Below are 23525 nucleotides of genomic sequence, written 5' to 3'. Positions count from 1 at the left end.
AATATGCATTAAATGGAGTAATATAGATCATGTAATACCATGAGACATAGGAGCAGAATTAGGCCTCTTGGCCCATCGAGTCTGCTCCACCATTCCAACACGACTGATTTATTATCTCTCTCAATACCATTCTCATACCTTCTTCCCATAATCTTTGACACCCTGACGGATCAACAACCTTACAGCCTCTGCTTTAAATATACCTAATGACTTTGCCTCCACAGCTATTTGTGAAAATGAATTCCACAGATTCACCACTGTCTGGCTAAAGAAACTCCTCCTCATCTCTGTACTAAATGGACCTCCCCCTATTCTGAGGCAGTGACCTCTGGCCCTGGACTCACCCACTATAGGAAGCATCCTTTCCTCTCTGCTTCCACTCTGTCTAGGCCTTTCAGTATTCTATAGGTTGAGTGTGATGTTCTCACAAAGGTTTATTCCCTTAATGGAGAATGCCCATGAGTGACTTTGTTAAACTGATGCACGGGCAGCCATCACATGATTCTTGGCAGAGTGGGGTCAGGGTCCAGTGGCATGGAGTGCAAGACCACAGGGGACCCTTCACTGCAGCAGCCTTCCTTCACCATCACTGCCATTGTGATGTGTCATCATCTTTCACCAACTCCACTTGGTGATGTTCTATATATGTTCTCTAATTAGTGAAGAATATACGAACCATGTTCCATAAATAGTGAAGAACAACAGCTCTACAGTGAATGAGATTTGGTAAGTCACCAAAGTCACTCGCAAATTTCTACAGATATACCTTGGAGAACATTCTAACTGGCTGCATCACCATGTAGGTGGAACCCGACTGTGTGGTATCTAATAGTGTAGATACAGTGGATTCCAGTTAATGCAAATTATGCATTTCATGATATATTTCAATATACATGTGACAAAAAAGCTAATCTTTACCTTATAATTTAGGCAGAATCAACATGCATTTCTGAAAAATAAATTACCTTTCACAAATGCATTAGAATTTGCTGAGGTTATAAGTGGCAGAAAAATGACAGGAAACCAGTTGGTGAGAGGCATTTGAACTTCTAAATTGCCATTGATAAGAATACATTGAACAATATTAGAGAACACTGAACTGTTGCCAATATACTGGCATGGATTAGAGAGTGAGTAATGAACAAAAACTGACAGTGGAACTAAGAGGCTCATCTTTTGGACGGGAGTTGTGATTAAGGATGCTGCAGAAAATGGTGTTGAGGCTTCAGCTATAGAAATCTATTTGCATGGTTTGAATATAGTGGGCCAAGTGCTTTATATCCGATGGTGCTCGAAAGAATTAACTATGAGGAAGATGCAGAGATGCTTCAAGGAGATATAGTCAGGGTAAATCGTAACATGGCATTTGGAATATAATGTTCAAAGTAAATTTTTTATCAAGGTATGTATATATCACCATATGCTACCCTGAGATTCATTTTCTTGCAGGCATTCAGAGTAAAACAAAAACAAACAATAGAATTTATGAAAAAGTATTCACAAAGACTGAAAAGCAACTAATATGCAAAAGAAGAAAAACTGTGCAAATGCAGAAGTAAATAAATAATACCAAGAACATGAGTCCTGGATTCACTGAAAATGAGTCCATAGGTTGTGGAATCAGTTTAGCATCGTGTTGAGTGAAGTTATGCATGCTAACTCAGGAAGCCGATGGTTGAACACGATTGTGTGGCATTTAATACAGTTTAGATACAGTGGATTCCAGGTAATAGGGACACATCGAGACCAGTACAACTTGGTCCGATTAAACAGCTGCCCCAATTAGCTGAAGTTTCATGGAAATCGTTAAAAAGGAAGAAAAAAGACATACTAATCTTTAACTGAGTAACAAATCATGTATTTAAATAAAATACAGAACAAATTAGAACACTACCAATACTACTGCAGTACTATAAAACTGTGTATTAGTTCCTGATAGTTATCGACAGATGAATTCATCTAGTATACACTGCCATGATCTTTCAATTGACTGTAAATAAATAAAATCAATGCAGCCACCTAATGCAGATAATCGAAATCCTTCATACAATGCTTTCAACAACAGATTCTGGTTCATTAGGCCATCAGTTAATCAGTGCAGCCACTTATTAGGAATAATTTTTAAAGAACAAAAAGAAATTGAGAAAATACCTGGAGTTCCCTGCATTTATTTGGAGCATCATGCCACTTAATTGGGACAGGACACTGTTACTGAACAGTTTCTCACTAGTGTCTGTCATGTGCAGTTGTGTGCCATTAGACACAACATGTGCTTTGAGTGAACAGTTTTTAAATAGCATCAGTTGCATGTGGTTGCATTCAAAAAACAGTGACTTTTGTCACTGACTGTTGAGGAGAAATGAGTAGTAAGACAATTCAGAGCTGTTTTGTTCACTGCAATTTCAAGCATTCAAGGTTGGAGTTACCAGAAACAGCCAAGAGTAAAAGCAAAATGATTTCACAACTTCAACATGTTAGAAACTACGAAGGATTGTTACAAAGAAAATGAAGATTTGGAGGATGCAGTTATCGACAGCCTTACACGAAGGCAGTTTATTATCTGCACTGATTTTGTTCATTTACAGTCCAGAGAACATGCACAGATTAATTCTTTCATCGATAACTATTGGAACTGATGCAGTTTTATGGTACTGTAGAACTATTGGTAATGTTCTAATTAGATAGATAGATAGATAGATACTTTATTCATCCCCATGGGGAAATTCAACTTTTTTTCCAATGTCCCATACACTTGTTGTAGCAAAACTAATTACATACAATACTTAACTCAGTAAAAAATATGATATGCATCTAAATCACTATCTCAAAAAGCATTAATAATAGCTTTTAAAAAGTTCTTAAGTCCTGGCGGTAGAATTGTAAAGCCTAATGGCATTGGGGAGTATTGACCTCTTCATCCTGTCTGAGGAGCATTGCATCGATAGTAACCTGTCGCTGAAACTGCTTCTCTGTCTCTGGATGGTGCTATGTAGAGGATGTTCAGAGTTATCCATAATTGACCGTAGCCTACTCAGCGCCCTTCGCTCAGCTACCGATGTTAAACTCTCCAGTACTTTGCCCACGACAGAGCCCGCCTTCCTTACCAGCTTATTAAGACGTGAGGCGTCCCTCTTCTTAATGCTTAATTTGTTCTGTATTTCATTTGAGTACACAATTTGTTACTCAGCTTGACTTTTCTATACTTTTTAAAACTATTTCCATGAAACTTTGTCTAAATAGGGCAGCCATTTAATTGAACCAAAATATATTCGTCTCGATGTATCCCAATTAACCAGAATCCACTGTATATTCAGGCTAGAAATTGATAGATTATTAATATCATGGTACCAAAAACTAAGGATGAGATAGAAGGTTAAGGTCATCTGTGATCTTCTCAAATGTGTGAGCAGGCATGAAGTTTACACAACCAGCTCCTGGTTTTATCATTCATGTTCCTCTGTTCTTTTAAGTACATTTTGAGGAGTTTAAAATAACTCCCTTCAAAGTCAGAGAATCAGATAGATTACTGAGTGAATAATGATACTGTACCCAAGAAAGTAAAGTAGATGAGAATGTTTGGATTGGATTTGCTTATTATTGTCACATAAGAAATAGGAGCAGGAGTAGACCATTCAGCCCATTTAGTCTGTTCTGCCTTTCAATGGCTGATCTAGCTCAGCTCCATCTTCATGACATTTCCTGAAAACGCTTAATTCCACTGCTATGCAAAAAATAATCTAACTGTGCTTAAAATATATTTAGTGATATAGCTTCTACTGCTTCCCTGGGCATAGAATTACACAGATTAACTACTCTTTGGGAAAAGCAGTTTCTCCTCATCTCTATTCCATGTACCAAGATACAGTGAAAATCTTCGTTTTGCAAGCCAACCAGATAGATCAAGCCATATGAAGATACATTGAGGTAGTAAAAAATGATAAGTGGACTGCGGAGTATAGTGTTGCACTTGCACAGCTACTACCGGTAAGATGGTGGTGCTCTCAGATGTAGCAGCTACTCTGGGTCAAATCAAAGGTGTATTTGTTCATTTTGTACATCTCCTTATGACTGAAAGTCACTGCTGCACACCTAAACCATCAATTACTGCCATGACTATCCCATTGCCAAGTTGCTCGATAGTGATGCAGCTGGATTTATTGTGTACTGTTGTTGTGTTATCACCCAGATGCATCCGGATAGAATGGTTTCTCTGGTATCTATAAAGAATGATGAACCTCATCGGGGACACGTTGAATTTCTCTGCCCTTCTGAGGAAGTGTGTTTTTTTCAAAGTTCAAGATAAAATTTATTATCGGAGTACATACGTGTCACTTCAAAAACCCTGAGATTCTTTTTCTGCGGGTGTACTTAGCAAATCTGCAGAACAGTAACTGTAAAGAGGCTCTGTAAACTGTAAATGTCAGGAACTATAAACTGTAAACAAACTGCAAATGCGGATAATAAATAAATAGCAATAAATAACAGGCATGAAATAACAAGATAAAAGTGTCCTTAAATGAGTGTAGTTATCCCGTTTTGTTTAAGAGCCTGATGGTTGAGGGGTAGTAACTGTTCTTGAACCTGGTGGTGTGAGTCCTAAGACTCATGTACCTTCTACCTGATGGCAACAGTGAGAAAAGTGAATGACCTGGGTGGTGAGGATCTCTGATGATGGATGCTGCTTTTCTACAGCAATGTTTCATGTAGATGTACTCATCAGTGGGAGGGTTTTACCCATGATGTACTGAGCAAATCCACTACCTTTTATAGGATTTTCCACTCGAAGGCATTGGTGTTCCCATACCAGGCCATAATGCAGCCAGTCAGCACACTTCCCACTACTCATCTATAGAAGTCTGCCAAGGTTTGTGATAACATGCCAAATCTCTTCAGATTCCCGAGGAAGAAGAAGCACTGTCGTGCATTCTTTGCAATTATATTTATATGATGGATGAAGGACAGGCCCTCTGAGATAGTGATACACAGGAGTTTAAAGTTACTGACCCTCTCCACCTCCGATCCTTCAATGATTACTGGCTTATTGACCTCTGGTTTTTTTCTCCTGAAGTCTACTATCATGCCTTATTGGCATTGAGAGTGAGGTTGTTGTTATTACACCACTAAGCCAAGTTTTCAATCTCCCTCCTGTATGCTGATTCATCACTTCCTTTGATACAGTCCACAACAGTGGTGTTGGAGCTGTACTTAGCCACACAGACGTAGGTGTAAAGTGAGTAGAGCAGGGGGTTAAGTACACATCCCTGCAGTGCCCTTGTGCTGAGGGAGAATATGGAGGAGATGTTTTTGCTAATCCAAACTGACTGGAGTCTACAAGTGAGGAAATCCAGGATCCAATTGCACACGGGGCATTGAAGGCCCAGGTCTTGGAGATTACTGATTAGTTTTGGAGGACCAGGTCTTAGAGGTTTTTTGGCAGTAACATACATGTAAGTGGACCAGGACAAATTGTTGGTGATACTTAGATTAGAAATTTGAAGATCTCTATCTCAACCCTCATTAACACAATAACTTGGATGCCAGGCAATGGTACAATAGTTAACAGAGAGTGAAATTCCCAGCAAATGCTACACAATTGTCAGTTATGCATGTTACACCCCTAAATACACCAAAGGCATGCAATAAAAGCTCAGCCTGTCCATCAGCTCATGTTTGGACTTAATGATTTATTAAACTGATGTAACTAAATCTTACCTAAGAAAGCAAATGCCAGACATTGATTCAAACTAGTCAACCAACACTCTAAGTGTAAAGCAGAACTATCTGTTTCTATCTATTTAAAGCAGAACTATCTATTTCTCAGATTTGTCTGGACAAATCATATACATACAAAATAGATAATAAGACCTTAAGACATAGGAGCAGAAATAGGCCAATTGGCCCATCAAGTTTGCTCTGCCATTCCATCATGGCTGGTTTATTATCCCTCTTAGATCCATTTCCTGCTTTCTCCTCCATAATCTTTGACGCATCAACCTCTGCTTTAAATATACCCAATGACTTGGCCTCCACAGCCATCTGTATCAATGAACTCCACAAATTCACCACCCTCTGGCTAAAGAAATTCCTGCTTATCTCTATTCTACAGAGCCATCCTTGCATTCTGAGGCTGTATCTCTAGTCCTTGTCTTCCCACTACAGGAAACATCCTCTCCACATCCATACTATCTACAGTAGGCTTTTCAATATTGGATAGGTTTCAATGAGATCCCCTCTCAATCTTCTAAACTCCAGCGTTGGGGAGGAAGCATTAAGAAGAGGGACGCCTCACGTCTTAATAAGCTGGTAAGGAAGGCGGGTTCTGTCGTGGGCAAAGTACTGGAGAGTTTAACATCGGTAGCTGAGCGAAGGGCGCTGAGTAGGCTACGGTCAATTATGGATAACTCTGAACATCCTCTACATAGCACCATCCAGAGACAGAGAAGCAGTTTCAGCGACAGGTTACTATCGATGCAATGCTCCTCAGACAGGATGAAGAGGTCAATACTCCCCAATGCCATTAGGCTTTACAATTCTACCGCCAGGACTTAAGAACTTTTTAAAAGCTATTATTAATGCTTTTTGAGATAGTGATTTAGATGCATATCATATTTTTTACTGAGTTAAGTATTGTATGTAATTAGTTTTGCTACAACAAGTGTATGGGACATTGGAAAAAAGTTGAATTTCCCCATGGGGATGAATAAAGTATCTATCTATCTATCTATCAAATGCACTTCATACAGTTTGTTAACCCTTTCATTCCCAGGATCAATCTCGTGAGCCTCCTCTGGAGCTTTTCAATTGCCAGCACATCTTTTCTCAGATAACAAGGAGGAATGCAACATTTCCAGTATTTCTGCATTCCAGAATGTGAGAGATTAGAGTGATATGTTAAATATAGAGTAAGAACCATTTAATATCTGCTAGCTATCTTTAGGTATTATTGACAAAGTTGGAATGCTCTGCAGCTAAATGTTAATGAACACTTTGATGAATATACAATTAAGTGGTTACACACCATGAATAATTGATGACTATCATCGCTGCATTTGGAAATGAATTACCAGCCACTGGTGCAGCATTCAGTGCTGAGAAATAAGGACAGTGACAAATTCTACATCATTAACCATATTCAAACACTGCACACGGCTAGTGGTATGTTAGAGAAACAACTTTTTCATAAGTGTTATTGCTATTAACAAAGCAATTGGGAAAGTATTACCAAAGAATAATGTCATATTCACAAGAAGCATATCAATGCATTATGATACATAAGTTGGGCAATTAGCAGAATTTTTTGAAATACCATTAATGGAAGCCAGGTTGTAATGTTTATCTCTTGACCTACCTTCAGTAGCCACTTTATTAGGTGACTCTTGTCCCTAATAAAGTATCCATTGAGTGTATGTTTGTGATAGAGGTGCTCTTCTGCCCACCACTATTGTAAGGTGTGGATATTTGATTTAATATTGCCCTCCTGTCAGCTTAAACCAGTCTGGCCATTTTTCTCTTACCTCTCTCATTAACAAGGCATTTTTACCCACAGGACTGCCACACACTGGGTGTTTTATTTGTTTTTCACACCATTCTCTATAACCTCTAGAGTCTGCTGTGCATGAAAATCCCAGGATATCAGCAGTTTCTGAAATACTCAAACCACCCCATCTGGCACCAACACTCATTTCACAGTCAAATTCAGTTAGATCACATTTCCTCCCCATTCTGATATTTGGTCTGAACACCAACTGGACTTCTTGATGATGTGTGCATTTTTATGCATTGGGTTGCTGCCACTTGATTGACTAATTATAAATTTGCATTAATGATCAGGTGTACCTAATAAAGTGACCACTGAGTTCATGTTTTTTTTAATGTTTGCATTGTTCTGCATTTCCAAACAAATTCAAGAGGTAAATTGACCAGTGAAGTTTTTTTCTCTTGATGTATGCTGATGTTACAAAATGAACATTTATTCTGAATTCTTGAATATTCCTCACATGATTGTATGTAAACCAGGTGGTTTTCCAGGTGTTTGATTGATTTAGATTGCTTAATATTGTCACATGTATTGAGATACAGTGAAAAGCTTTTGCTTCACCTGTTATCAAGATTAGGTTTAAGTTTATTATCATCTGACAACCAAGTGAAACAGTGTTTCTCTAGACCACAGTGCACCCACAAAGCATATATGACTCACAGCACACACACCAAAATATTACCATAAAATAAAATAGTAAACAGTACAGTAAATTATAGAAAGCTCTCTGTTCTAATGACGTGACCTCAGTGGTGGCAGGGTCTGACAGCCTGAGGGAAGAAACTGTTACGCAGTCTGGCAGTCCTAGTCCTGATGCTCCTGTACTTTTCCTGATATTAGTAGGAAAAAAGGATTGTGAGGTTGGTGGTAGGGATCCTCAATAATGCTTCAGACCCTTTGTCTGTTCAATGTCAGCAATAGGGTGAGGGAGACCCTGTTGATCTTCTCAGCAGATGTTACTCTCCTCTGTAGGGTCTTGCGATCAGTTGTCTTGCAACTTCTGTACCACACAATGATGCAGCCAGCCAGGACACCCTATGGTGCTCCTGTAGAAAGTTGTAGGAAAGGGGTGGGAAGACTGGCATGTTTGAAACTCCTCAAGAAAGTGTGGTGCTGTTAAGTCTTCTTAATTAATACGGATGTCCTGGATAGATTGTCACAACAGAATTCTGTGCTCTTCATTCTGTCCACGGCAGAGCCACTGATGTGCAATTGAGAGTGAGCGACATCCGCCTCCCTGAAGTCCACAATCGTCTCTTTTGTATTATCCATGTTGCAACTGAGGTTGTTGCTCTTACACCATCTGCCAAACCTCTCTATCTCCTTTCAGTATGTCATCTCAGCAATGTTGCTGATGAGGCAAACCACTGTTGCAAAATCAGTGAACAAAATGACGCAGTTTGAGCTGGATCTGACAGTGCAGTCATGAGTCAGCAGTGGACTGAGTACACAGCAGTGGGTGGGAGGGATGTACCAGTGCTCAGTATGATGGAACTTGAGATGTTGCTGCCAACTTGGACTGACTCCATCAATAAGCCAAGATCCAGTTACAAAGAGTAACTGCGTCCCAGCAAGGACAATTTACCCACCAGCCTCTGGGGGGGGGGGTGCGGGAGGTATCCAAAGACACCCACTACAGAGCTGGGTTTAAGGGCCTGAGCCCCTGCTATATGACCTATGACATTGTGACATTGAAGTAGTAGAAAGAACAACAGATCCAGAATATAGTTACAAACATGAGGGATTTTGAAGATGCTGTAAAAATTCAAAATAAGACAAAAAATGCCAGAGGAACTCAGCAGATCAAGCAGCATGTATGGAAAGGAATAAACAGATGCCATCTCCACATGCAAATTGTCAAGATCCCTCAGGGTCTTCTGGAGAAACTCAGCAGGTTCCCATGGAAGATCCTGGAAATTGTTTGTTGCTCTATATTCCAGCATTTGCAGTGTCCCCTCAGATTCCTGTGTGTTTCAGTAAAGTCCCCTCTAAATCTAAGCAAATGCATTGTTCCAAGATTCACTATCCTCACATTGTTTTATGATTGTGGCCTTTGATTCTGTATAGGAGAATATTATCCCGGCATCTACCCTGCCAAGACTATAGGAAGTTCCCTATAAGAATATTTTACATTATAGGAATTTTGGATTGGGCCCAAATTGGTGCTTTTATTGTGTTCTTGCTTATATTTATTTTTACTGTGGTGCCCCAATAACCACCTATGGTTGTAAGCCCATATACCCACCCATAAAATTTAGTGACTTTAGTATATTTGGTTTTATACTTCTGTAGTTTTGTTGTCTGCAGAGTTAAAGTGTGATTCAGTCAGTATTTGCTAAAGACATTTCTTATCTAAACCAGACCAAACAGGCTTGCAGGATAAAAGGAAACATGCGCCCATCTTTCTTTGTTATAGCCAGTTAGTTACAGTAGTTACAGCCAATTAGTTAAAGCCTGTTACAGCTAATTACAGTTACAGCCGATTACATTTACAGTTTGCTACAGTTTGTTATAATTACAGTTCATTCGTTACTTCTCTGCTTCTGGAGCAGATTGAACCTGTACAACCTCTAGTAATGATGAACTCTAATAAAATGGCTGTAACCTCAAAATTTGTACCTCATTCTTGACTTCTGAAGAACCTTCTGGAAAACATGATCTCCAGATCAACCAGGAAGTGGGAGCAGGGGTAGACCTGTTTCATGATTCAGTACTCACACAGCTGATCTACACTTTGCCTCTTCCCTGTACCAGTTCCCTGTGGCCCTCGATTCTGCAATATTCCAAAAACCCAACCCCACCTACAGTATTTCTAACAATCCAGTCACCACAACCTTCTAGTCTGGAGAATTCCAGTGATTCATTACCCAATGTGAAATGTAACTTCTCCATACTTCAGTTTTGTACCTACTTCCTCTTGTTCGAGACTCTCCACTGGTGGAGTCACCTCAGCATTTACCCTGTGATGACCTCATAAGATCCTATAATTTTCAAAACGGTTGTCAATAATTCTTCAAAGCTCTGTAGAATAAGTTACATGGAAAGATTCAGGATTGTCTAATGCCATTTCCTGTTCACAAGTGTAAGGAGAATGAAGTAATTGTTAATCAAGATCTGATGCAGCACAAAATCACGCAAAAGATAAGGAACATAATAAGATTTAAATCTCTCACCATAGGCTCGTAATGAGTTAGCTATTACTATGAATACAAACTAACAGCAACATAACTCTACAATGCATGGGAATAATGACAAAAAAGGCCATTACCAGTAAATAAATGGGTCTAGGATATATATATATGATTCAAGTAAACACAAAAAACATAAAAGTTTGAATGTTTTTTCTAATGGAAAATAGCCTATTACCTGTATGAACACTAATGGACATCCATGCAAATTTACTGTTTGCCAAAATGATGCTAGGCTCTGTATAAGGCTTATGATAAGCCAATGGGAAATAATAAAGTAGTCGGGGAGTTAGTGGGTGGAAGTGTTGATTAGTCTTACTGCTGGGGATAGTAACTGTTTCTGAGTCTGGAGGTCCTGGCGTGGATGCCACAAAACCTTCTTCCTGATCAGACTGGGACAATCAGTCCATGAGCAGGATGGGTGGAATTTTTCATGATGTTATTGGCCCTTCTCTGGGGCATAGAAAGATTGACTAGGTTAATATTTCAAACACTGGCATGCAGGGGAACGAGTGGAGATCTTATGTAGGTATACAAAATTGTGTGGAGTATAGATAGGCTGAATACATACAGGCAATTTCCCATCAGTTTGAGACTAGAATTAGAGGTCATAGGCTTAAGGTGAAAGGTGAGGGATCTTATTTACTCAGGAGGTGACGCAAGTGTGGAACGAGCTGCCAGTGGAAGTGGTAGATGCTGGCTCAATTGTAACTTTTAAGAGAAGTTTGAATAGGTACTGTGTGTGGATGGAAAGGGTGTGGAGGTATATGGACTTGTTGCAGGTAGATGGTACTAGGCTGATCAGATTAGAATGGATCAGGTGGCCCAAATAGCCTGTTTCTATGCTGTTGTAGTCTATGGCTCTATTACTCACAGTCTCGCTTTTGACAGAACATCCTTCTCAGGATACCATTGGCCTGTCTGGTTTTAGTATAACAGTTCATTTTTTGTTGGTCTGCCTACAATCTGTGGTATGGTTATTGAAGAGTTATGAGAATGTTGATGGAAATCTTGGGCCTTGAGTTCTAGGGATGGGGTGAGCATGTTAGGATTTTATTCCATTGAGCAGGTAGACTGATGAGTAAGCTTACAGATGTGCATAACATCATTAGGGGCATAGATAGGGTGAACATACAATCTTTCTCCCAGAGATGAGAAATCACAAACTAGAGAGCACAGGTTTAGACCATAAGATCTAGGAACAAAATTAGACTATTCTGCCCTTGGAGTTTGCTCTGCTATTCATTCATCGCTGACTTTATTCAATCCATTCATCTACATTCTCCATTAACCATTAACTCACTTACCAATTAAGAACTTTAAGGAGCGAGAGAGAAAAGATTTAAAAGAAATCCAGGGGGCTGCTTCTTTCCACCTGGTGGTGTGTGCATATGGAACAAGCTACCAGAGGAGGTGGTTGAGGCAAGCATAACAGCAACACTTAAAAGACAGGTAGACAGATACATGAATAGGAAAGGTTTAAGGAGAATTTGGCACAAGATGAGTAAATGGGACTAAATTAGATGGGTATCTTTGTCAACATGAACAAATTGGACCGAATGCCCTGTTTCTGTGCTGTATTACTCTGTGCCTCTGTAACCATTCAACTCTTAATCAACTGGTTGACTAAGTGAGGAACATACCTATGAAGCATTAGTCAGTAAATTCCCTTTAATGGTTCCTCATCCTGCTTCTCAATAATTACCTCAGAAAACTAAACATAATATAAATATGAGATGAAAATTTATCAGCAACTCTTTAAAACCTTGTTCACGATGTACAATGCAAGACGATAAAACACAGGAGTAGAATTAGGCCAATTGGCCCATCAAGTCTAATCTGCTAATCAATCATGGTTGATTTATAATTCCTTTCAACTTCATTCTCCTGCCTCGACCCCATCCCTCGTAATCTTTGACTCCCTTACTAATCAAGAACCTGTCAACCTTCACTTTAAATATACCCAATGCTTGGCTCCACAGCCATCTGTGGCAATGAATTCCACAGATTCACTATCCTCTGGCTAAAGAAACTCCTCTGCATCTCTGCTCTAAAGAAACATCCTTGTATTCTGAGGCTGTGTCCTTTGGTCCTAGACTCACCCATTATCGGAAATATACACTCTATCCAGGCCTTTCAAAATTCATTCGGTTTCAATGCAATTCCCAATCGTAATTCAAAACTCCAGTGACTACAGGCCCAGGGTCATCAAATGCACCATGTTAACCCTTTACTTTCTGGGACCATTCTAGTAAAACTTTTATGGACCTTCACCAATGCTAGCACACCCTCTTAGACAAGGGGCCAAAGATTGCTCACAATTCTCCAAGTGAGGCCTGGCCAATGCTTTATAAAGGCAAAGCAACATGGCAATTGTAAGCTGCTGCAATATGATGCAACTGTGGAAGCTGTGGTAAGGAAAAGGTTAAAGACAATGTCAGGCAAGAATGACTGCAGCAATGTATAGTCAAACCGCGATAAGGGAGTCCTTTGAAGTGAGACCGTGGGACCCAAACTTACCTATTGCAGACAGATAGGTGAGAATGACCATGGCAGTGCGTAATCAATCTAGAAGAACATAACTTCCTTTCACACGTAGGGGTGTTGGAGAAAGACAAGATAGGAATAATGGAAGGATGGGAAGAACACCCAACAACTAAGGAATAATTGTTTTACTAACTTCAAAATATCATTGGTTGTCAGCATGAAGTTTTGATTGACTTTTAATGTTTCTATTGTGAATGGTGATTGATCGTGAGTTCAACTTTATACAATTTAGCAAGTGGTCAATATCCATAGCTCATAAGCTAATTCTATATAAAAATAGCAGGTTTCTCTTCAAAATAGTGTGGGTGACAGGGGCCATGCCATTCTCCTTGTACACAAGAAAAATAAAGTATGTTTGGGTCGTAAGAATGTGTGTGGACTGGGCCCAGTTAGTTTAGTCATTTTATTATCAGCGATTATTCAACTCTAAATAAATTACAGTTTTATAATGTAAGTGGACAATTTGTAAAATTAATGACTGTGGACAGTGCTACTCTTCCAAAGGTGGTTGTGTTTAATTCTGTTTACTGCTGATAGGCTGGTCTGAAATTAATTCCTGTGCTCTGTTTGAACTGCAGGTGGTAACGGGATGGACAAGGAACTACGGAAGGCCAACATGTGGGGATTTATTGGCTGCCTTTCTACCGTGCAGTTTAATGGAATTGCTCCACTGAAGGCAGCCCTACGGCTACACAATTCAGATCCTGTCGAGGTCAAAGGGCATCTGTCCAAGTCACGGTGCGGTATTTCAGGATCGACTGGTTCGAGGACAGTCACGACAATGCACCCACTGACAGGTACTTTGGATTCAGATTAGTTTATTGTCACATGCAGCAAGGTGTAATGGAGTTCACAGGGTAAACAGAACACATGGCAATAATGAATATGACAAAAGACCGTTTCATAAATCCGTTTTTTCCAGCCTGTGCATGAAACGGAAGTATTGAGTTACGTTGAAGTGGTATAAGACTTTGGTGAGACCAAGTTTGGAGTATTATGTGCAGTTCTGGTCACCTCTCTGCAGAAATATATCAATAAAATTGAAATAGTACAGAGAAAATTTACAAAGATGTTGGACGACTTGAGGATCTACCAAGTTCCTCCAGTATTTTGTGTGTGTGTCGCTATATTTATTGCCATGTTCATTCCCTTAACCTCTTCAGTGGAGATTATTTTTGCATAGGTGTGAATTATCCAACCATTTCACCAACCTCACCTTAAACAGCCTCTCGAAGGACTTCATTACAGTAGATGTGTGACTGTCATTGAGATGGCTCATTCTGCTCTCTTGGACACGATATGGTTCCTGCCACCTGTGAATGGAAACATACAGTGAAAGGCAACATTTGCATCAATAATCAACATACCCAAGGATGAGCTGGGGCAGCCTACAAGTGTCACCACACATTCCACATTGCTCAGCAGAACAACACAGGGCAAAAACATTAAAACAAGCGACTTTCTTCCCTGCCGCCCACCCATACTCACACACGTACAGTCATTGAACTCCAAGACAGCCCTCCAGCCTCCAGGCTTCAGCCCTTAGGCTTTGAGCTCTGGGCATCTAATCAACCTTCGAAGGATAAGGGCTAAATTCTCGCAGACTCAGACATCTTGGTCAGTATGGTGAAGTTGGGCTGAAGAGTCTGTTTCTGCACCTTGTAACTCGATGATATATACACTCAGTGGCCACTTAATTAGGAAACTCCTGTATCTAATAAAGTGGCCACTGAGTGTATATTCATGGTTCTGTGCTTCTGTGGCCCACCCACTTCAAGGTTCAATGTGTTATGTGTTCAGAGATGTTCTTCTGTACACCACTCAGGTAACATGTGAGTTCCTGTCACCTTCCTGTCAACTTGAACTAGTCTGACCATTCTCCTCTGACCTCTCTTATTAACAAGGCCTTTTCACCCCAGAACTGCAGCTCACTAGTTGTTTTTCTTTGCTTTTCACACCATTCTCTGTAAACTCTGGAGACTGTTTGCATGAAAATCCCAAGAGATCAGCAGTTTCTGAGATACTCAAACCACTCTAGCATCAACAAAGTCACTTCAATCAAATTCCTTCCCCATTCTGATGCTTTGACTGAACAGCAACTGAACTTAACCATGTCAGCATGCTTTTATGCAATGATTTGCTGCCAGTGATTGGTTGATTAGATATTTGCATAAATGAGCATGTGTACCTAATAAAGTGGCCACTGAGTGTGTGTCCAAAGTTCAGAACCTTCAAGTTCAAGCCTAGCCAGTGAAGTTAAAGCAGCTCCCTTTTCTATTCCTCTCACCTACAGTGTGGTTTGTGTTGTGCAGGTGAGCTATCAGACCTGCAGTTTCCTGATTTCCCCAGGTATAGCCTGGCATGTTTTGCATTACTCCCTTGGCAAATCACTTGCCTTAATAATTACTCGTTCCCGATACATAAGCTGAATGATTAGCTCTGAGCTTTGCCAGCACTGAAGTACGTGCTTGCTGTATTCATCCTGCTGGCAGATGGCAGTGTGTGATAACCTAACACCATTAGCACATCGAAATCAGGCAGGGCAGCTGAGCAAGGCAGTTCCAGCAAACCATTGCTCTGGGGACACTGGTCAGTAGGTTGGTGCTTTTGGCTGAAGTATAAAATTGCAAGTTAACTTTAATGATTCTAAATACATTTGCCCACAGCTAGTATATGAACACTCTCAGGCAGGAGGGTGCAGCACCGTGGAAACCTCAGTGCAGTGACGCCCTCCCTCTGCCCTTCTCAGTGAATAAAACTGGACATTCATTCACAGGCAGGACAGAGTAACAGGGAAATCAGGACTGACAATGTTACATCGGTAATTCATGATGAATAGATCAAGGGAGCATAAGGGGCCAGGGGAGGTGATAAGTGGATTGGAATTACTGGAGGTGAGGTAAGAGGATAAGATTTGTCACATGTACATCAAAACATTCTGTGAAATGTGTTGTTTTTCTGTCAATGACCAACACAGTCTGAAGGTGTGCTGGGGCAGTCTACAAGTGTCACCACAATTCCAATGCCAACGCAGCATGCCCACAGCTTATTAACCCTAACCTATAAATCTTTGGAATATGGATGGAAAGCAGAGCACCTGGAGAAAATCCATGCGGGTCACAGGTGAACGCACAAACTCCTTATAGACTGCGGTGTGTGGATTGAACACCACTCACTGATCACTGGCACTGTAAAGCTTTGAGCTAACAACAATGATACCCTATCACCCCCTTCGGAGATGGGAGAGTGGGGTCATTGGTCTGTGGTGAGGACACAAAGAGACAGAGGCAACAGAAGGAGAATTCTGCCTCCTGTCAGGCTCAAAATTCATTCAGGTGCTGGTATGGAGGTACAAAGACAAGGATATAGAGGGAGGTGAAAATCAGTTGGGAAAATTTTATATCCAAGGAGCTAGGTTAGACAAAAATCTTGCCAAAATGAATGCAGTATCTCTCTGCCTTGGGTTAAGCTGATGTTCTTTTGTACAATGTCAGCTTTTATCAAGCATTTATCACTCACTACAAGAACACTTACTTAGACAAGGAGGTGAGTAGAGTTACTGTCTAGAACTTTATTTATACAGGAAGCAGAGGATGGAGTTTATCAAGGATCAAAAATCAACTCTATTCCCCATATACATTTACATGCAGTCAGAATTTTGCTGTGCTGTGTTGGTCAGGGCTAGGCATGCACCATAAAAGGCAATTCAACAATAAGGCATGAAGAATTATATATAAATAAAGAAAGCTAATAAAGTCAGACGTTAAAGGATAGACATGGAAGAAAGTGTGCATAAATAAATAAATACCAGCATGTATTTATAATGTAAACAGCAGTATAAAAAGTGGTTAGATGTGTACAGTGCACTGTGCAGTGTAGTGACTGAGGTAATAAATGGGGTGGGGGAAGAAACTAGAAAGGTTGATCAGATTAACTGCTGGGGAGAAATTTTTAAGATGGGGTGAAGTTTTTGTTTGAATAGCCCTATAGCACTTTCCAGAGGGAGCTTTTTGAAAAAGGCAGTTTATAGAGTGGGTAGTGTCTGCAATTATTTTTCCTGTTTGCTTCTTTGTCTTGGGCACACTCACACATCTTTCTGTGATGTCAGACCACAGCCAATGCCCTTTACTGCTGAACAGTTTGCTGTTTTTTATATGTTGTGGGATATGCACATGTAAGGTACTGCTGTGACCTTGAGTGATCGATGCAAATTCAGTGGTAACTTCCAAAAGGACATAATTGATTGGCTGTGAGGTAGAAGGGGGAGTGCCTTTAATTGGATCGCTTCACCGAGCACCTGATGGTGTGAATGGATTCTCTCAACACTTCATGACTACATCTCCAAATAAGAAGAGAGATGACAAAGTTACTGAAGTCATGAACTATTGTATTGATTGTTTACAATGAGGCTTAGTTTTAATAATGGACAATCTATTAAAAACTGGTAAACACCAGGAGAACCCGTTAAAGCTGATCTACTTGAGCAGGAATTTGGTACAGCTTTTACTTTCTCAGTTGACAAGATTATCAGTAAACTGCACTTTTATAACAAAATAGTGGCTACAGGAAGACTTAATTTTAATAGACTAAGTCCTGATTATAGAAACAAATGATTAGCCACAGATCTAGCAGCAAATTCAATTTTCTATTGCAGCAATGGGTGCACACTGTGACATAATTAGTGAAGTTTCTGAAATTTGGATGGTGTTGCTGCTGCACTCTATATCACTACTTTTGTGTACGCTTCCGTTAGCACATTAGCACAATCCATGTCACTATTGATTAGATATTACCCTTCACTATTCTTTCCCCTACAAAGCCATGTTAATATGATAGCTGGTGCCCTCCCCTTTCATGATGATGGAGGTTGAGATGCTTCAGCAGTGCTGTTCGAGTATCCTGGATTCGTGTTTGCATTCAGCCTTTGTGAACTGACATAAGAAGTCGATTTAATGCTTTCAAATTATTTTTAATGACTGTCACCGGACAGTAAGATTAAATTAACAGCAACTTACTTTTCTTTTCAAATTGTTTTTGTGTCTTATAATCTATCACAAGCAATTCTATGTCACCACTTCCATCTGAGATATATATATTTATAAAAGATCCCTCATCTAATATGTGTTATTGAATAGAAGCTCATGAAAAATACATTGGCTTTCATTATTTGGCATTCTGTGCCCTGGATGAGATACTAAAGTTAGGTTGTTGACACATATCAATGAATTATCATTTAGATTTGCAATGTAAAATAAGATGGCCTATTGATATCTATTTCCTTCACTCCACCACTGATGATTGTATCCCTTCAACAGTCTAATCCCCAAACCCTATAATTCCCTCCCTAAACCTTTGTGTATCCCTCTTTTTCCTTGCACCCTATCTCTGTCACCAAGTTTATTATTTGCCTTTATCCAAGGGCAGTAATTTTGTACAAGATGTCGGTAAGGCAGCAATTGCAGTACTATCCATAGTTTTTGTCTTACTGTTTTAGGAAAGGTAACATTGATACTGGAATTAGAGTCATGGGTTGAGGGTGAGAGGGGCAATGTTTAAGAGGAACATGAGGGGAAACTTCTTCACTCAGAGGGTGATGAGAGCGTGGAACAAGCTGCCAGCACAAGTGGTGGATGCAGTTTTGATTTTAGTGATTAGGTTTGGATACAATGGAAGGGTAAGGAGGACTACGGTCCAGGGGCAGGTTGTTGGGGCTAGGCAGTTTTAATGGTTCAACATGGACTAGGTAGGCCGAAGCCCTAGTTCTGTGCTGTAGCTTTCTATGACTCTTGTCTCTAAGATGGAAAGAGTGCAAAGAAGCTTTATTAGAATGTTGTTAGGACTTGAGCATCTGAGTTACACAGAGAGGTGGGGCAGGCTAGGACTTTATTTTTTGGAGTGCAGGAGACCTTACAGAAATGTATAAAATCATGTGGGGCATAGAAAGGTTGAATACTTCTCAAAGAGATGGAACTAAATACTTGAATGCATTGGTTTACTATGAGAGTGTAAAGTTTTAAAAGAAGCAATTTCTTCACACAGAGGTGGGGTTATAGAGAGAGCGGCCAAAGAAAGTAGCTGAGCCAGGTGCAATAATACTATTAAAGGACATTCAATTTAAAAATGTTCAGCACAATCGTCCCCTTAATACTAATAACTAAAATACAAAACCTGGGGCTTTGCGCCTCCCTTTGGACTTTGTTATTGTGGGACCACAGTCAGTGCAGATTGTAAATGAAATCTCCTGTCTGACGATCAACACTGGTGCACCTCAAGGAAGCATGCTTATCCCTCTCTACATTCATGTCTGTGTGGCACAGCACAGTTCAAATATCATCAAGCAATTTGCCAATGACACCTCTGTTGTTGGTACAATCTCAGATGGTGATGAGGAGGTGTACAGGAGTGGTTGACTGCTGTTGCAACAACAACTCTGCACTGAACAGTACAGCAAAGTACTGTTGCCCTTTTGCCCATGATGTAGTGGCAACTGTTTAACCTACTGCAAAGTCTATCTAATCCTCCCCTCCTACATAGCCCATAACCTTCTATTTTTTTTCATCCATGTGTCTATCTGAGTTTCCTGTATCTCCATGGCACTTTTACCACCACCCCTGGTAGCTGGCTGGATGTATTTAATACTTGCTGTGTGAAGAAAAATACCTCTAACTTTTCTCCTTACAGCATAAAAGTTCTATATGCCCATTGCCATTGCCACCCTGGGAAAAAAGCATTGGCTATCCACTCTACCTATGCCTCTCATATTCTTATACTGTACATCTCCGTCAAGTCACCTCTCATCCTTAATCGCTCCAAAGAGGAAAGTCCTAGCTTGCTCAGCCTTTCTCACACAACATGTTCTCTAATACAGGCAGCATCCTGGTAAATCTCCTCTGCTCCCTCTTTAAAGCTTCCACATCCTTCCCATAATGAAGCAACCAGAAATGAACACAATACACCAAGTGTAGTCTAAAAGAGCCGTGTGATAATATTGCAGTTTTATAAAACTTTTATGGAACTGCAGTATTATTACACAGTTCTTGAACACAATCCATCTTGACTAATGAAGGCCAACATATCATTTGCAGCACACTGCACATTGTGCTGGAGGAGTTCAGCAAGTCAGGCATCATCTATGAATGGGAATAAACATTCAACATTTTGGGCGGAGACCTTTCATCAGGACCATCATATGCATTCTTAATCACCCTATCAACTTGTGCAATTTTGAAGGATCAGTGGACTTGGCCCTTAAACTCCCTTCGTCTTTCACACTGTTAAGGATCCTACCTGAGGTGTCTAAAGAGACCAGTGTGGGAACTAGTGTGTGCTGAAAAGATCCTCACCCGACTTGAGGTGAAATGTCCAAGTTGGGAGAGAAACTGACAGCCATATCAAACCATCAAACATGAGGACGAGGGGCAGAAAATAGGGAAAAAAAGAGAACAATAATTTAACTAAATTATTATTCTACTTTGGGTGTGATTGATGTAGAAAAGACAATGCTAATGTTAGATTGACTCCACTCAATTATAAACCACTTTTGAAATGTCAAATTTTGGTTTCATAATAAATGTCAAAAGTGCTGTGGAAATTTTCACAAATTAAAACAGATACTTGGAAACCAGATTTATAAACCCAAGGGATGTGTTCGTACTGATGCTTTAATGATGCAGGTTTTTTTTTTCTCTTCTACAAAGCAAATTTAATTAATGCTTCACCAGCCTCAATGAAGTAAACATTAAAACCGGTTCAAGGTTAATGATCATCACACAGTTTAACAAATGAGCACTGTGATGCCATCAGCAACATTGATCTATGTCAGATGTCATACTACAGAATACTCTGTTAATTACACTTTACAAATTGTATTATTATAATATTCGACAGAGAGTCCACTGAAGATAACCTCTATGGCTTTTGTTTTTGAGTTAAGCTGGAGGAAAGATGGACCTTTTCAAATAGGTATTCTTCAGCTCTGCTTTATCTTGCCTTTGTACAAGAAATGTATTTACGCTGAACAGAGATTAACTTTATTTGTCACTTGTAAATTGAAACATCAAAACATACAGTGAAATGTGTTCTTTACATCAAATTTAACCGTTGAGGACTGTGCTAGGTAGCCCATAATTGTCGCTACGCTTCCAGTGATAGTATAGCATGCCCGCAACTCACTGATTGTGTGCCTATGGAATGTGAGAGGAAACCAGAGCACCCGGCTGTGGGGGGAATTGAACCCCAGTTGGTGATGGCTGGCACTACAAAGCAATGCACTCACTGGCAGGCTCCTCCCAGTCCCCAATCAGTGAACAGGAGTCACCTGACACTCATTTCCAACTCATCACCTGCAGCCTATTTAAATCCAGCTCTCATCCACAGTCCTTATTCACTCATACGAACCAGCTGCTCCTAACCTTCAGTTACCTTGTTGTGTTAAGTATCTGTTCTCTCTTATTTTGTTGCCCCTTGTGGCTTGTTGTTTTGCAGTTTATTATTAAGGTTATCGATTAATGCTTAATCATCTCCACTATTCTGCATTGGAGTCAAGCCTCCTCTACATTTCCTAACATGATTACACTAACAAGAAATGACAAATACAATAATAACTCTAAAAGGGGAGTTAGGCAAAAGCTGAAATAGTAAATATTGTCAGGCACAGTGAAACTATGTGGAATTGGTTTAAAGTCCCTTTCAAAAAGTTGTTGAAGGCACAATTGGCCAAATGAACAATTTCTGTGCTATAACACTCTGTGATTCCACAACCTTCAAAACCCTCTTTATTCATTTATGCTGTTTAGAACCATAGAACCACAGAATATTACAGCACAGAAACAAGCCTTTTGGCCCTTCTTGGCTGTGCCGAACCATTTTTTTGCTTAGTCCCACTGATCTGCATCTGGCCCATATCCCTCCATACCCCTCTCATCCATGTACCTGTCCAAGTTTTTCTTAAATGTTAAAAGTGAGCCCGCATTTACAACTTCATCTGGCAGCTCAGTCCACACTCCCACCACTCTCTGCATGAAGAAGCCCCCCCCCCCCCCAATGTTCCCTTTAAACTTTTCCCCCTTCACTCTTAACCCATGACCTCTGTTTTTTTTCTCCTCTGGCCTCAGTGGAAAAAGCCTGCTTGCATTCACTCTATCTATACCCATCATAATTTTAAACACCTCTATCAAATCTCCCCTCACTCTTCTACGCTCCAGGAAATAAAGTCCTAACCTATTCAACCTTTCTCTGTAACTCAGTTTCTCAAGTCCTTGTAAACCTTCTCTGCACACTTTCAACCTTATTAATATCCTTCCTGTAATTCAGTGACCAAAACTGCACATAATATTCCAAATTCGGCCTCACCAATGATTATACAACCTCACCATAACATTCCAACTCTTACACTCAATACTTTGATTTATAAAGGCCAAAGTACCAAAATCTCTCTTTACGACCCTATCTACCTGTGACGCCACTCTTAGGGAATTATGCATCTGTACTCCCAGATCCCTCTATTCTACTGCACTCCTCAGTGTCCTACCATTTACCTTGTATGTTCTACCTTGGTTTGACCTTCCAAAATGCAATACCTCAATACCTCACACTTGTCTGCATTAAACTCCATCTGCCATTTTTCAGCCCTTTCCTCCAACTGGTCCAAATCCCTCTGCATGCTTTGTAAACCTTCCTCACTATCCACTACACCTTCAATCTTCCAATTTACCACTTTATCATCCAGATCATTGATATAGATGACAAATAACAATGGACCCAGCACTGATCGCTGTGGCACACCACTGGTCACAGGCCTCCACTCAGAGAAGCAATCCTCCACTACCACCCTCTGACTTCTCCCATTGAGTCAATGTCTAATCCAATTTACTACCTCTCCATGTATACCTAGTGACTGAATCTTCCTAACTAACCTCCTTTGCGGGACCTTATCAAAAGCCATGTAGACAACATCCACTGCCTTCCCTTCATCCACTTACCTGGTAACCTCCTCGAAAAACTCTAATAGATTTGTTAAACATAACCTACCACGCACAAAGCCATGTTGACTCTCCCTAATAAGTCCCTGTCTATCTAAATACTTGTAGATCCTTTCTCTTAGTACTCCTTCCAATAATTTACCTACTACTAATGTCAAACTTACCAGCCTATAATTTATTTTAATGTTTTCTTTTTTAATGTTTTCTTTTAATTTCTTTTAATGTTTATCTCTGCTATTTTAGAGCCTTTTTTAAACAATGGATCAACATGAG

At 40.1% G+C, this 23525-nt stretch overlaps 1 protein-coding gene across 2 annotated transcripts in view; it reads left to right on the top strand.

Annotated features, from left to right (window-relative positions):
- LOC140714318 (contactin-associated protein-like 5) overlaps window positions 1-23525 on the top strand; it is a 1338796-nt gene that overhangs the window by 1270332 nt on the left and 44939 nt on the right. For both annotated transcript variants that reach the window (XM_073025479.1, XM_073025472.1), the window contains one exon: window positions 13851-14069. In XM_073025479.1, the coding sequence (XP_072881580.1) occupies window positions 13851-14069 (219 nt within the window). The remainder of the gene's footprint in view (window positions 1-13850; window positions 14070-23525) is intronic.

The sequence above is a fragment of the Hemitrygon akajei genome, chromosome 2 (genome assembly GCF_048418815.1).
Source record: "Hemitrygon akajei chromosome 2, sHemAka1.3, whole genome shotgun sequence".
Lineage (NCBI taxonomy): Eukaryota > Metazoa > Chordata > Chondrichthyes > Myliobatiformes > Dasyatidae > Hemitrygon > Hemitrygon akajei.
This window is presented reverse-complemented; position numbering and strand designations above follow the sequence as displayed.